This window comes from Aspergillus vadensis (genome assembly GCF_003184925.1).
Source record: "Aspergillus vadensis CBS 113365 unplaced genomic scaffold BO88scaffold_36, whole genome shotgun sequence".
Classification (NCBI taxonomy): Eukaryota; Fungi; Ascomycota; class Eurotiomycetes; order Eurotiales; family Aspergillaceae; genus Aspergillus; species Aspergillus vadensis.
Genome location: NW_020292074.1, coordinates 204,191 through 218,750, shown reverse-complemented (window position 1 = coordinate 218,750; position 14,560 = coordinate 204,191). Strand labels below are relative to the sequence as shown.

Below are 14,560 nucleotides of genomic sequence, written 5' to 3'. Positions count from 1 at the left end.
CCCTTTCCGGAATACACAAGTACTGGGCAGAAACACGAATATTACTATATATTATATTTCAGACAATGGAACAGCCTTATCATCCCCCATACAAATGCACACTAGAATCCTTCGTCCAGACCCGCAACCTCTTTCCGAACAAATACATTGGCACACCCAACGCCAGCGGCCCAAACGTCAAAGCCAGCTGCACCATAGCAGGCATAAAATACCCCAACTTCCTCTCCGCCAACGACGGCACCCAATAACTCATAGTGAACCCACAAGTATTTCTAATAATCGTAACTACAGCCATAATCTCTCCAGAAACAGGTTTATACGAATCCATCGCATACGCCACCGCATTGCTAGACATGGCCGAAACAACCAGTCCACTGAGTCCGTACGCGAAAATAAGCAAAACAGGCCAGGGCCATAAATCGAGGATCGCAAATGAACCAACCAACACCGATATAAGCAGTATCACAGAAGGTGGAATAAGAGCCAAGAGTCTCATTTCCGCCTCGTAGACACCCTTGTTCCGCTGCGTGGCTTTCACCGCGACCCAGTCGGATAATGGCCCCGCCGTGATGAGTCCGACGATGCAGCCGATCAGAAAGGCGAAGTTGGAGTATCCCACTTGGGAGGCGTTGAAGTTATAGGGCGGGGCGCCGAGAACGGAGGATTCAGTGAGGTTCCAGAAGAGAACGAAGTTCGCGACGCCGGACACTGTCGCCGCGGCCCAGAAAATGATCGGGTAGAGGCAGATGCGGAATGGGGTGAAAATGTCTCGTAGGAGAAAGGCCTTCCATTGCGGATCCGGGGCTTGCCATAGTTTGAATTGTGCGCTGCAGGGGGACCCGGTCCCGGGCTTGGGTGGTGGTGGTGCTTGGGTTGAGTAGATTTCCTTCGAGTCTACGGTCGGGCTGATGTCTGTGGGCGAATCATAGGACTCTAATGTGTGAGACGTATGTGGCGTATGCCGTGGAGGTTTGGACGCAGGGTCGCGGTGGTACTTCGTCTCCGGGGAGCAGAGAAGGATGGTGATGAAGTTGAAGCAGGTCATGGCCATCGATAGCCAGAAGAAGCTGCGCCATCCGAATCTGGTTTTCCATGAGTCAGTAATTCATTACGAAGCCACAATGCCCTGCTTATACAATATGCTCCCGCACCTAATCATACCTTTGTGTGATATTTCCTGATATTACCGGCCCCAGGAACGAGCCAAAGGAAGCCGCAGTGCTTAGTTTGGCTTGTCAGTGAAACGGCCTCGATGTGTTCCTGGCTCATTCAACTCACAAATAAGCTACGGTCCATTGTCCTCGCTCGTACAAGAAGAAAAGATCCGCAACAGTCTGCATGGGTATTGTCTCACAGGCCGCTGCCCCTGCTCCGTTCACCACGCGAGCCACGATGAAACTGGTATAAGACGAGGCGAGAGCCTCCCATACGTACGAGGCGATGCTGATCGCCAAGAAGACCAAGAAGGTAAGGCGACGACCAAAGATATTGGAACAGGGGACGACGATCAAATTGGCATAGGCAAAGGACAGGATACACACGCCGGTGATGAGCAGGAGCTGGGTGTTGTTCGGATGGAAGGATTCGGTGAAGGCAGGAAACATCGGACTCATGGACAGTGCGGATGCTGTCAATACGAAGGCGGCCACGAGCTGGGTCATGATCACTAGGACTATCGTCGAAGGTGATTGATGAGCGTGGTTCATTGTGTGGTTTGCTTGTGACTTACGCTTCCATTTCATCGACCAATTTAGTGGATCGTGGGGATCGTCCGATGGCTGAGGAACGAGGCTTATGCAGGTGAGCTAATGCTGTACATCTGGGCTCGAGGAGCACCGCTCACACTATCGCAGTTTTGGACCCATGGACGAGTTGATGATCCCCATCATGTATTATTGCGGTTCCCGGGAGATGCTCCCTATGCCTGGGGAGCGCACTCTCTGGCGAGTCCATTCTGCTGCGGGGGGAGCAACTCGACTGTTGGTTGCGTTGGATAATTTGATGTTGGGGGAATAAGGATATGCAGTGCTCGAGGGGGATCTGCAGCTACGAAGCTTGACTATATCTCAAAGGACCAGGTGAGGCTGAGCTGAGGATTGTAAAGGTAAGCGATGAATGACGCAAGGGGTGGACAAGGATGAGCTGGCGGAATGCAGATTTCCTGTCGATCTTCTCCCAAGCGGAATGCAGGGTTGGACAATTATCAATACTCCGATTCATGATGAGCTGGGTGTCATGCCGTCCTTTATCCATGATAGAGTACAGTATAGATATGGACGGGCGCCTATGTATGAGGGTGCCAGAAAAGGAATGCAGAGTACCAGTAGTACTGGCTATATCAGGATTCGAGGACAGGAAGCTATCTCAGCACAATCTACAAGTGAAGATAGTTGTGGCGGGGCATCTGTGATGGTTCTCGTCGGTGTGACAGTCCGTGGAGGTTGGCATTGCAAACTATCATTGACTATCATTGTAAACAACCCGAATGGAGAGAGATATGCAGCATATGTAAGTTGCCGGCCAATGAGACACCACTTTTACATGGATCGTTCAATAGTAGCACAACAGCACATCTTCCTGGGCTTGTTAGAGTTCGCAACAAAAGCCACAATGGACATGGGTCCAATCAATGCCTTTCATGCTATATAGCTGACTACTGCATGAAAGACTTTGACTGAATTTTCACAGTAAGTATTAATAGCGCTCTTCGAAGGAGCATGTTACTGAGCATTGGAGTTAACCAGTTGTCAGCCCGCCTTTGCTCAATCCACCATTGGAATGCTACTATCTGGAGGTATGGCCAACAATCCTTCTCTATCTCTTTCCTTTGCAACTACGGTTAACTTTAAGTTTCTCGAGGTATCTCCAGGAGCTATCATTATCTCCAAAACTGTGGAATACCCTTAAAAGGGACACTTTCATCGATAGAGGATTCAATAACAATCTATAATTATCGGAGACTAACCAGTTCGTCATCCGTAGCATCTCCGGTATATCGCTAGAGATGTCCTTTCTCGGCTCCGGGGGCTCGGACGAACGATGATTTAACCTCCTCATCTATCCGCGGTGCCTCAGGATCAATCTCATGGTTACTGTCCGAGAATACGAAAGGCAGAACCAGCCCCGCGGACACCCTTGCATACCCATCCGCCATCCGCCATGTCCTGGGAAATATCTGAGGATCTTTGGCTCGCTGACTCTTTTATTCGAACCGAGCATTTTGTTCTAGTGGTCTAATCTTCACCGTCAGTAAGAGGCATGACAAATCGAGTTTATGCCAAGACCATCGCATACAATTAGGGCAACCTCATCTGTCCTCTCGATTCATTATTACAATATTATCTGTCCAATACAAAACACGCTATTCGCCAACACCTGCAATGCAGTAAATATAAATGAAAAGCTCTAACCACCCTCACATCATCACATCATATCCATTAGTTCGCCGCCCCATCCTCAAAGTGCTGCAACTATCCGCAGGTACGAATATAATAATGCCCGCTCTCCTCGCGCATATCGACGTGCCATCGATCGCGCAAGCGCGGAGTTCCCGCCGCTCCCAGCTGCGCTCCAGACCACGCATGCACAGTTCCCGGGCTATTCACAGCTAAAGCGAACAGATTCGGTGGTTCCGTGAAATCTGTCACTAACTGCCCGCGTCCTTGGAAGAGTATGAACCCCAGACACATGATGTTCGTCAAGAAGACTACAGCCAGAATGACATAGAACACCTGCTGCCAGTCACTCGTCCGGCCGGACGCATAGCCCGCAGACTGCAGTGTCGCGTTGAACACCTGCACGGCAGGGGTATTGAGACTAGGCTCGGAGTAATTCCAATCGGGAACAAATGGAGAGTACTGGCTACCGAGGAGGGCGGTACTTCCTGCTAAGACGGCCAAAGCCTCACTGAGCGAGGGGAGTCGAGGATCCAGCGAAGAGCTGTTAGTGGTGTTATCGAAGCTCGGAACCAACTCCATCAGCGTGCGTTCAATAGCGGCGTCGTCACCCTGGATGCCTGACGCGAGAGTCACCGTGTCTGCCCACTCCCATGCCACGCTTTTCCAGTTTATCAGGTACTGATCCTCTGACGTGTTAGGATGTATCCGGTTGTACTGGAGCCTGTCGGCAGCGTCTTCGCAACGTGAGCTCAAATCCCCGCCGCTCGGGTCGACCTGATACTGCGCTGAGCAGCGACCTGAAAGCTTCCCGCGCAGTCCGCAGAGGACGTACTTCGGGTCGTGGCCTGGAGGGGCACTGCCTAATATGTAGATGGAGTTTGTGTTGTCGACTTTGGGGTTCAGGATGGTGTTGTAGGCTTCTGGATAGATGGGGAAAACAGGGGCGCCTTGGTCTTCGCTGAAGCCGAAGAGGTCATCGACGACGGTGCGGTTCGTGTTGATCGAGTATGTTGGTGCGGCGGTTGCCCACGTCGATGCGTTGAAAGGCTTATGGTTGGGCCACTCGGTGTAGATGAGGGGTTTCAGTTCGTCATGCGACATGCCGACGCACATCACATTGATAGCAGGCGATGGGAGAGAGGCTTGGATGATGTACTTGCCCTCTCCAGACATGTCAACGGGCTGTTGGATCTTATTTGCAGGGTTGCGTGCAGCGGCGAAGAGGCCACCGTGTGGGTAGGCGGCAGTGACGTTGTTGACGACGCGACCATGTTGTTCGGATAGGGCGGTTGTGTTGACGATTTCGATCCAGCGACCGGTCACTGTGGTGTTGTCGTATAGCAAGGCATGCGGCTGCGGGCGATAAGCGAGGGCGGTTGAGGTGCTATTTCCGGCTTTCAGCATTTCGGCCCAACCTTGCAGGTATTGATAGTAGTCGTGATATGAGCGGCCGGCTATCTCCATCTCTAGACAGGTCTCATTCCAGTGGGTTGGGTCAACATCGACTGTGATTGGAGTTTGGCAGGCGTCTTCCAAGTAATAAACGTTGGAGTATTCGGTGAAGACATTTCCCTGCAGGAGTCGGGGTTGGACGGGGCCCATGACCAAGCTTGGAGATACTAGAGCCGGGGAATTATAGACGGTCAGAAAGAGGGTCTATCATGAATGGTGAGGGGACAGAGTGACTAACCTAGGGCTTCAGCAGCAGTGGTATACAGCATCGCAACCAGAGCGACAATTAGCGTCAACCCACCAAGCGTCGTCCACCCGACATAGCGCAGCACATCCCACTGCATCAGCAGCGACCCCGGCTGCGTGATCCAGGTTCGTAGCGTCATGTCAGCGATGCTGACGCCCTCGGACCCATGCGCGAGAGCCCGCCGACTCAACAGCTGGCCCAGGAATGCCACACAAACAGTGACATAGGAGAGCTCGATTGTTTTGGCCAACAGGGCGCTCAGCAAGGATGCGGACGAGGCAGTGAGTCCGGCATTGTTACCGATCAAACTGCCATAGTAGGGCTTGATACACGCGACGACGAAGAAGACGCCGGACAGGATGGTAGTGTACACGCCCAGTACAATAAGAGTGACGAAGAGACCCGAACACCGACGCCTGGGCTTATTGGTCACCAATGGCATAGAATGAGGTTGATCGCCATGATCGACACCTTTGGGTGGTGTATCGGTCAAGTCACTACGAAATGAATCGCGTGGCCCCGGACCGAGATCGCGAAGATCGATTACGCTTTTATCGTCCTCGCCGGATGAGTCGTCGTTCAATCTTGCGTCCGGGATGTTGACATCGGACAGGAGACGGAGCCCATCCGACGACCTGGCAGCCATGGTTGGCTGAGGTCAGATGCAGACAGTTTGGGGGTTTGTTTTTCTTGGAGGGAAAAAGTGAGGAGGGAAGGCTTCCTGGGCCAACGGTTTTTAAGGGGCGGTGCATGGCGGATGGGCATTTAAATCAGCTAGTCCAGCTAATCCCTGTTGTTTTGTCCACCAGATGAGTTGGCTTCAATTTAGTGAATTGGGGGCCATTTGCGATCGGTTGGGGTTCTTGTTGGTGTGAGGCTCGGGTGAAGGGCCCGTCCGGATGCTGGCTGTGTGGGAAGCAGGGTCGTGGCTCATTCCGCTGGTACGCGACTGTGCCACACAGTAGTCACTTGGTTAGCAGCCTAGCTACCTAGCTAGATACGATTGGGATATGCTTGTAGCCTTGTACATGAATTTAATCTCCCTTGGTGGGGTCGCTTTGATCTAGAATCCCTGGTTGCACCATTCATGTCTGCGCCCGCCTTCGCCGTGGGTCTGTGTTTAGTCCGGCTCTCAGTCTGATCTTCCAGTTGGTCCCATCGTTACCCAAAGAGAGAGGGGAACCTGCAAGCTACCAGGGCTTGTCCTATAGTGTAACTGTGTACTATGCCCTAATGCGACCCAGTCATTATCGTGGCCAGAGGCGAGAAGGAATCCCTGTCCGGACTATCCTATAAATAGCAAAGATGGTCCGAGGTGATTGGGCTTGATCGTGATCACGATAACACGGATGATGAGAAAATAGAATTATCTCGAGAGTGCGACTTAGGTAGCCTAGTAAAGATGACAGCACCACAGGCAGCCATCCAAGGTGCGGAGGGGGATTGTGGAACGCTAAAGGCAGACAAGGCTGGTGAAAAGTGGTGGATGTGTGTGATTTACGGACCGAGATAGCAATCAATGCGCTTCACTATACTTCAAACGGCATAGTCCTTCATTTTCCACAAATTTCCGCCTCAGCCTCTGCGATGGATCTCAACAGCCGCTCTAACCTTTCTTCCAAGGCTTCCTTCCCGGGAGTGAATGTGACTCGGAACCAACCGAGTTCTGGCATTTATACCTTTCCAGGCGCAATCATAACCCCATTCTTCGCACGGATGTCAGCGATGCTCAACGTCAGGCAATGTAACCCTCGACTGCCTGTAGTCTGACTCTGGTGTGACACACTTTCCTAGCAATAGATGGCGAAGGTCAACCCAAACAAACAAGCCGGTATTCCTTTCCACGTATCAGCATAATCAATCTTTTGAGGGGTTCTCAAAAATACCTACGACTCGCAAACCCGATTGTCATGCTCACGGAAGAAGGATGTAGCAATGCGATAGTTAGCCGCCATAAGTCTGGTCTTTCTGTTCGTAATGTTGTCCATCCAAGCCTTGTCCTCGAGCATGGCGGCCCAAACATCCTGAAGAGCGTGTGGCGACCATGAGGATATGCTCAATATCCCACGTCAGGTGTTTGCTTGTCACATAAGCACTATACACATACCTAATGCTCGACATTGGACCTATTGCTGCATGTCAGAGACAACGCAACCCTCTGGGGCCCGTGCTACATCTGGTCCGGCAACTTAAGTTCCCATTGTATGAGCATTCTGGGAAATACTTCTGTTTTGAGTTTTTCGGGCGCGGGCCTGGGGGACTGAATTGGCCTATAGATATGTATACATCTTGGGAATTTGTCGGTTATTGTGTGTGATATGTGAACGAAAGGGTAGAGCGACTTAGGATTTGTTGCTAACCGAGACATTTCCGGGATGCATTATATGTGAAAGTCCTGCCGGAAAGGGATAAATATATGGTCATAGCCATGGTCAAGATTGGAGTCGTCCTAAGTTGGCAGGTCTATATCATAGTCTATGTCTTGAATGTGACACGGCTGTGCGAAAGCTGAAGATTTGATTCAATCACGAATCTAGTTCAATTAGTACATGAGTACCACACGTGGAATCAGAAGAATCTTACCTGAATCGGCCACCAATTTCGCTTTTGCGAGGATCTTATCAAGTGACCCATAGCGCACGGGGATGTGCTGACACAATATTAAGAGAGCCGCCAAACGACAGGATTGACGCAGCACGCGGCCAATGCAATCGCAACAATTGAGCCAGCCTTGCGGTGCAATCTACCCAGTACCAGGAATGTTTCTGGTCCTCGGGGCCTGTCCACCAGAACCTGAGTAGAAGCAAGGCTGCTGCAAGGATTGTGAAATCTCTCAGAATCCGCATCGTACGATGCCTTTGCTCGGACGTAATGTGCCTTTCTCGCGGCAGCACGTCGGTAAATCCCACTTACTAGACCACGATCTTGCTGTCAATCGTAACGCCAAGGACTACAATGGCTTGCAGGATGGGGAGGGTTTTCTCTGAAGATACGACCGCGTGAAGGCCTAGCGTTCCAATACGGGGTATACTGGGTGTATGACGTCGGAAAGGAAACCCGGATAAGTTGGTCTGCTATGGCTCGAGATGGCATAACAAAGGCATCTTGTGAGTTTACTGGCTCTTCGGCCCGATGTGTCTTATCTCAGGATGGCCGATCTGCGATTGAGGGTTTTACCCATCAGCCATTGCATTCCTTGCAAGCCACGCGGATTCGACGAAGCGGCGTGGTTAGAAAACTCGGTCTCTCAGTCGACTGGACCATTGTTCTCGACATTAGAGTATATCCTAATAACAGTCCATGTTGCTCTCAACTCGGCGAGATTTTCAATCCCCCTGCCGTGGGGCTGCGCGAAGTCGACCACGAGGCCGAGGTGACTTTCCCGAATTGCCACGGTTTCTTGGCCGGGTCCACCTAAAGAAACGGGTTGTTATTTTCAAAACTGAGAAATCGAGGATGTCTTGTCTTGATTATATTCCACTGCAGCCTGTGGGATGATGTTCTCTTCCAACTGCAGCGTCGGGGTCGATCTACGATTAGTATAAGACTAGATGACCGCGATAGTGAGATATCGGATCCGGAAGAATCAACATGACATATATACTACACCTAGTAATAGTTCTTGTGATGTTTCCGACAATATCGGCCGCCGTTACCTTCAAAATCAGCATAGCATCAGGCCTAGTACTAACGAAGCCCTCGAACATCGGCACTAGGATTCTTTTTATATTGATCTCTGCAAAGTGGCAGGACGCTACTTCTTGGCATACGCAATATTCCGACCATGCGCGTTGTCAACTGACAGAAACTGCTAGGACACCCCTGGCTTTTACCATCTCTGTCTATATGATGCTTGGCAGCAGGGGATGGGCCCTGAACCAGCGCCTCTAATCTGTCCTGCTATGACTGCCCGGTCTCTTGTCCTCCGAGACATTACCTTCATAGACTACAAATGAGAACGCAGATCCATATGAACCTCTGCGGGTCCCATCCTTAGTGTATGATCCCATTCCCACCATCCACCAACGAACTCGATATGACCCACAGCCGGCGCCTACAACTACGGGGTCAAAGAACCGTCGAAGTCATAATCCCCGTAGGGCACTCATATGAGACGCGATGCCAAGAAGCCAAGGAAGACAGCACGTCTGTAGGCTCACAACTCAACCCACCCCGCATTGCATTCTGTATGGCCCGTTTGGATGGAGGACAAAGTCATACGGAAATGGTGCAAATGCGGGTGGTTGATTTAACTACAAAAGTGAAGGAGGCCCGCTGTCGGCATCTTCTCTTGGTGAATACCATTAGAACAACAATCGCATGCTAGTGCTGTACGTATATTAGCCCCGAGGATATCTGAACTGATCAAGTACTGACAGCCTTGACGACGGACATCCTCCGAATAAAATCATGACTTCCGCTCAGCCCGACAGCTATGCCAAAGGACCAACCCTTGAATCCAACGCACCCATGAACCCAGGCTATCAGTTACCGATCGAGTTACACTGGGTGAACTGGTCGTGGCGCCGTTCGCTGCTATATACGGCTGGTGGGATCCTCATTGGGGCTCTCGTCGGACTTATCGTCGGGTTGATAGTGCGGTTCGCGTGATGGCGTTGACAGTTGATATGGCACATACTGTGTATGATGTGCTTGGTGTTTATACCCCAGACGTGTAAAAATCGCGTTAACATTCTTGTTTCATCGCTATCGTTTCGTTAGCGCCGCATTTCAACTTCTCTATGTACCCGAATCGCTAACGATGCGACCGGTGACTTATACCCGAGGGTCACGACTCCGATCGGACCACGTGGGATCGGTGAGTTTAGACCTTCTATTGAAGCAATTAGCATATTTAGCATTTCTGCCATGATCTAACGTTAAATAGGTTTGAACACCCCAATGATGTAGTAGCAGGTTGAGGTGGAAAATAAATCCGATAGTTGGATTGCCTATTTGGGTAGTACCTTCAACCCAGTGCCAATCTCACCCCAAGAACACGGCGATCAATTACAACATGTACAATAAATCCGGCGATCCACAATATAGTCTGCATTCAGGATAAGCAACCGGGTGGATAGCAAGTATGATCAAGAAACTCGGCGACAAAGAGTCATCAACGGTGTGACGATCCATGACGTTTCGATGTGGTAGTCACCTTAACCAAACGCCCGAACTCAATTGTGACGCCACTTTTGTACTTTATCAGAAGCCATCAGGAACGCAAGAATTGCTTGCGATAGACTTGCCATAGTGTGAGAAAATACCACAATTCTCATTCGTTGTACAGGATACACGAGGATCTACATATAATATATTATTCCACACCTATCCAATGGCATGACACGACACCCACCAGCAATGGCACCCAATTCCTCTCCCTCGACAACCGACCTCCTGATCATCGGCGCCGGCCCAGCCGGCCTCATGGCGGCCTGCTGGGCCTCACAATACACGAACATGACCACCCGAATCATCGACAAGTACCCCAGCCGAACAGCGACCGGACACGCAGACGGGATACAGAGCCGAACACTCGAGATTTTAGAGAGTTTCGGGGTAGTTGATCCGATAATACGGAAAGGTGTGCAGCATGCCGAGATGTGTTTCTGGGTAAATAAACTATTAATTCTTATATACTATATCGCATTCAGCTTTATCTCCAGTTCAGATCCTCGTGGGGAAATAGAGCACAGCAACTAATTCGGGCGCTGTGTAGGGCTATGATAAACATACGGGCGGGATAACGAGGCACAAGATGCACTCGGCTCAAACGGATAAGTCGAGGTATAATATGGTGTTGCTGAATCAGGGGATCATTGAGCAGATTATTTTGGATTATTTGGGGTTAGAGCAGGGGGGGAGGATGAAGGTGGAGTATGGGAAACAGGCGGAGACGTTGGAGCTGCTAGAGGAAGGGGAGGATGAGTATCCGGTCATCGTGGGGGTGAAGAGGGTTGGGCAGAATGGTATGGTTAATCTTGGTTCTGATGGTGGTTGCATGCTGACTTGGATGATGTTCTAGGGGCTAATGGGCATTTCAGTGACCTTGAAACCATTCGCGCTCGGTATGTTATCGGTTGCGACGGTGCGAGGAGCTGGACAAGAGAGCAACTGCAGGTCCCGATGCGAGTGTGCTCTGGAGATACCACTTGGGGGGTTGTGGACATCGCCCCGATCACTGATTTCCGTAAGTTTGGTCAGTTGGTACATTTGCTCGCTTGATTGACAGGTTTCAGCGGATATTCGTCAGTCCTGTGCAATACATGCCGGAGACCGTGGCAGCATCATGACGGCACCTAGGGAGAATCGGCTAGTTCGCTTTTACATCTATCCCAAAGGCGATGGGAGGTTGAGTGTGGAGGGCAAAGACCGATCGGAAGTATCACTTGATGAAATTGTGGGAGCCATGGCGAAAGTCATGAAGCCCTACTCTTTGACTTATAAGCACTGCGACTGGTGGTCCATCTACAAGGTAAGTATTAAACGAAGGCAGGCGGCCGTAGCTGACTAGGGATAGATAGGTCAACGTTTAGTGGAGACGTACAGGCCGCACAACAGGTTGGTAAATTCTCTCGTTGACCGAATCATACACTAATAACGACAGAATCTTCCTGGCTGGAGATGCAGCACATACACACTCGCCCAAGGGAGGTCAGGGTCTGAACGTGTCAATGCAGGATACTTACAACTTAACATGGAAGCTATGCTCTGTTATTACAGGAGAAGCTTCCCCGAGCATACTCGATACATACGAATTAGAACGACGACCAGTCGGCGAGGAGCTGCTCAAGCTGGATACTGAGTTAGTTCAAGCGTACGAGCAAGACACGAGCGTGACCGAAGGAGTGGAGCGCGTTCGTGGCCAGTACATCGACTTCATGACGGGAACGGGGGTGACATATGGTCCAAACGAGTTGATTGCCGGAAAGAAGGCAGATACCTCGGTCGCAAAGAATATCACGATCGGTATGCGCCTGTCATCGTATCCAGTCGTGGGCCAGGCCGACGGGATCAGCATGCAGCTGGTTAGCAGGTTGACCAGTAACGCAGCATGGAGGCTGCTCGTATTCCCAGGCGACCTGCGTGAACCTCGCAACCAGAGTCAGCTGGCTAGTTTTGCGAACCGATTCAACAAGCAGCCTCATCTGCCATGTCTGCACAAAGACCTAAAGTCGAACCGGTGTTGCCCCCTTCTCGAGACGATTGTGGTGCATTCCAGCCCGAGGACTTCCGTGAACCTTCTGGACCTACCGGATATATTCCATCCATTCGATGAGATGTGGGGATGGGATTACTCGAGGGTGTTTGCGGACGACGGCTCATACGGTGAAGCTTGTGGCCATGCCTATGAAAGGTACGGCATACGAGAAGAGACTGGGTGTCTGGTCCTCTGCCGTCCGGATCAACATGTTGCCTGGTTAGGGTGTTTAGGAGATGTGGAAGCATTGGACCAGTATTTTGGTCAATTCGTCCGGAGCAAGTTGATTTGATTGGGTTCTGTTTCTATTCAGTACTATTTGGTCAAACGCGACCGGTGAAATGGGGTGGAGGGGGGGCATTTTAGTGATGGCATTCCGAGCGTTACACGGATACTTCTCTGGTTGTAGCATCCATGTCTGATACAGAGGCACGATAGAGAGACTATAGAAAAGACTTAGCACCAGACCATTTATGCGACACAAATTAGCAATAATTACTGACAGAAAAATTATGTACTTTGCACATGCTCTCCCCAACATAGCGCACACATGGTCAGTGGCCAGAGCTCAACGGCAGCATAATCGCACAGACCGGGGATCACCCGTGGGCAACGGCTCTCTCGTCCCGTATTCCGGCAGAAGGGCCCTGCCAGTCAGAAGTCCCAGAGACCCTCTGGATGGATGACAGGGAAGTTGTGGAACCAATACTCAAATTGGCTTTCAGACCCAGGGGACGGAGGAAGCAGCTTGATTGGGAGGGGATATTGATGAGGTAATGGTGATGTTCATCGGTGATGTCATGAGAGTAACAGTCGTGGAGAATTGTTTTGATGCGAGGCCCATAACAGTATCCCTCTAAGAATCCAACAGACAACACCACCGCTGAGAGGGAGTGAGGCTTTGTACGCGGGTCAGGTCCACCTTTTCCTCCAGAGTGAGGCTGCCCCACAGCTTATCTGTGCTATCTTGGAGGCCCTGGCCAGACCGAACGGACCTCATCTCGACTTGTCCAGCAACGACAAGGGTTGTCTCCATCTCTTCCATTATAGGGCAATTGCACGGAAGGAGATCATATTGACACATTATCTACTGTACACAGTATGTGATCGATCACTAACCCCGCCATTCATCCACCAGTGTCAAGCACAGTGCCACCGTACAACTACCGACCGAACCCAGACTATCCACAATGAAACACCACCATCACAATGACCACATCCAACCTTCCAGACTTTTCTCGAGAATCTCAATAAAGAGAGAAGTACCCGTATTACCTCCATCCCAGAAATAACAATGTTCCCACAACATGATGCTGAATGACTTCACAACCAACAATTGTACCTTGTCCCTGCCTTACCCAAAGTAGGTACATGACCATGTAGACCACATGCAGCCAGGACCCTGGAGAAATGCCCAAAACTTGAATCGAGGTTAACCATACCATGTTCACCACAATCACGATCATGGTTACTGCATCAACATTGACATCAGTACGTAGTCATTGGTAACATCTATAGTTAGACACCAGCATCATTATCCACAGTCCGAAAGACCTACAAATAGCCTACCTTAACCCTGGAACTTACTCTCCCATCTTAATCAACAAGCATCTATCTCTAAACAATACTACCTATACTCTACGCACAATCATCATCAAAATGGCCTCCAACCCCAACCCCGGCAACTTCGCCAACCGCCCCCAGGAAGAAGTCGAAAACATCGCCCGCAAGGGTGGCCAGTCCAGCCACTCGGGCGGATTCGCCTCCATGGACGAGGACAAGCAGGTACATTGATCCCACTCCCTTCTTTTACTCCATCATGAGCGAGAGCATAGTACTAATCGAAGTGGTGACAGCGCAACATCGCCTCCATGGGCGGCCAAGCCTCCAGTGGAAGCTTCCAGCCCGGCGAAGAACGGGCCCGGGAAGCCGGCCACAAGGGAGGCATGTCATCTGGAGGGAGCTTCGAGCCTGGAGATCCTCGGGCTAGAGAGGCTGGTAGGAAGGGAGGATCGAGAACTGGGGGGGATATGCCGGAGGAGTAAATCTACTCGTACTACTAAGTACTATAACATTATGATCGGACTTGTTAGGGAAGAGTTTTTATGTGATATCAATTGAATGTATTATTAGTCAAGTATGGGGATAAATTGTATTCAGTGTGGCATTGATGAATTGGATTATTATTATTGCATTGCTATTGATAATAGAGTTTCGGAGACTAGTACAAGCAGTACAGTAGTACTACTATTTGTAGGTTGT

The 14,560-nt window shown here is 50.5% G+C and overlaps 5 protein-coding genes across 5 annotated transcripts; 3 read left to right on the top strand and 2 right to left on the bottom strand.

Annotated features, from left to right (window-relative positions):
* Positions 1-79: 79 nt before the first annotated feature.
* BO88DRAFT_475788 (MFS general substrate transporter) lies at positions 80-1,661 on the bottom strand (the record flags this gene model as incomplete). The annotated part of the gene is made up of 4 exons (XM_025711897.1): positions 80-187; positions 242-1,082; positions 1,162-1,221; positions 1,279-1,661. 4 exons carry the CDS (start codon positions 1,659-1,661, stop codon positions 80-82), a joined length of 1,392 nt encoding a protein of 463 aa, XP_025557610.1.
* Positions 1,662-3,357: 1,696 nt separating this feature from the next.
* BO88DRAFT_439205 (uncharacterized protein) lies at positions 3,358-5,765 on the bottom strand. Its single transcript, XM_025709707.1, has 2 exons — positions 5,089-5,765; positions 3,358-5,017 (listed from the first exon to the last, which is right to left on the bottom strand). Exons 1-2 carry the CDS (start codon positions 5,741-5,743, stop codon positions 3,471-3,473), a joined length of 2,202 nt encoding a protein of 733 aa, XP_025557609.1. The 5' UTR covers positions 5,744-5,765; the 3' UTR covers positions 3,358-3,470.
* A 3,316-nt stretch (positions 5,766-9,081) lies between these two features.
* On the top strand, positions 9,082-10,137 carry BO88DRAFT_408976 (uncharacterized protein). Its single transcript, XM_025707841.1, has 2 exons — positions 9,082-9,428; positions 9,477-10,137. Exon 2 carries the CDS (start codon positions 9,508-9,510, stop codon positions 9,706-9,708), a length of 201 nt encoding a protein of 66 aa, XP_025557608.1. The 5' UTR covers positions 9,082-9,428; positions 9,477-9,507; the 3' UTR covers positions 9,709-10,137.
* Positions 10,138-10,458: 321 nt separating this feature from the next.
* Positions 10,459-12,590, top strand: BO88DRAFT_458698 (FAD binding domain protein; the record flags this gene model as incomplete). Its single annotated transcript, XM_025711059.1, has 6 exons — positions 10,459-10,710; positions 10,817-11,066; positions 11,123-11,287; positions 11,337-11,572; positions 11,618-11,658; positions 11,705-12,590. 6 exons carry the CDS (start codon positions 10,459-10,461, stop codon positions 12,588-12,590), a joined length of 1,830 nt encoding a protein of 609 aa, XP_025557607.1.
* Positions 12,591-13,957: 1,367 nt separating this feature from the next.
* On the top strand, positions 13,958-14,343 carry BO88DRAFT_352567 (uncharacterized protein; the record flags this gene model as incomplete). The annotated part of the gene is made up of 2 exons (XM_025703596.1): positions 13,958-14,083; positions 14,155-14,343. 2 exons carry the CDS (start codon positions 13,958-13,960, stop codon positions 14,341-14,343), a joined length of 315 nt encoding a protein of 104 aa, XP_025557606.1.
* Positions 14,344-14,560: the final 217 nt, after the last annotated feature.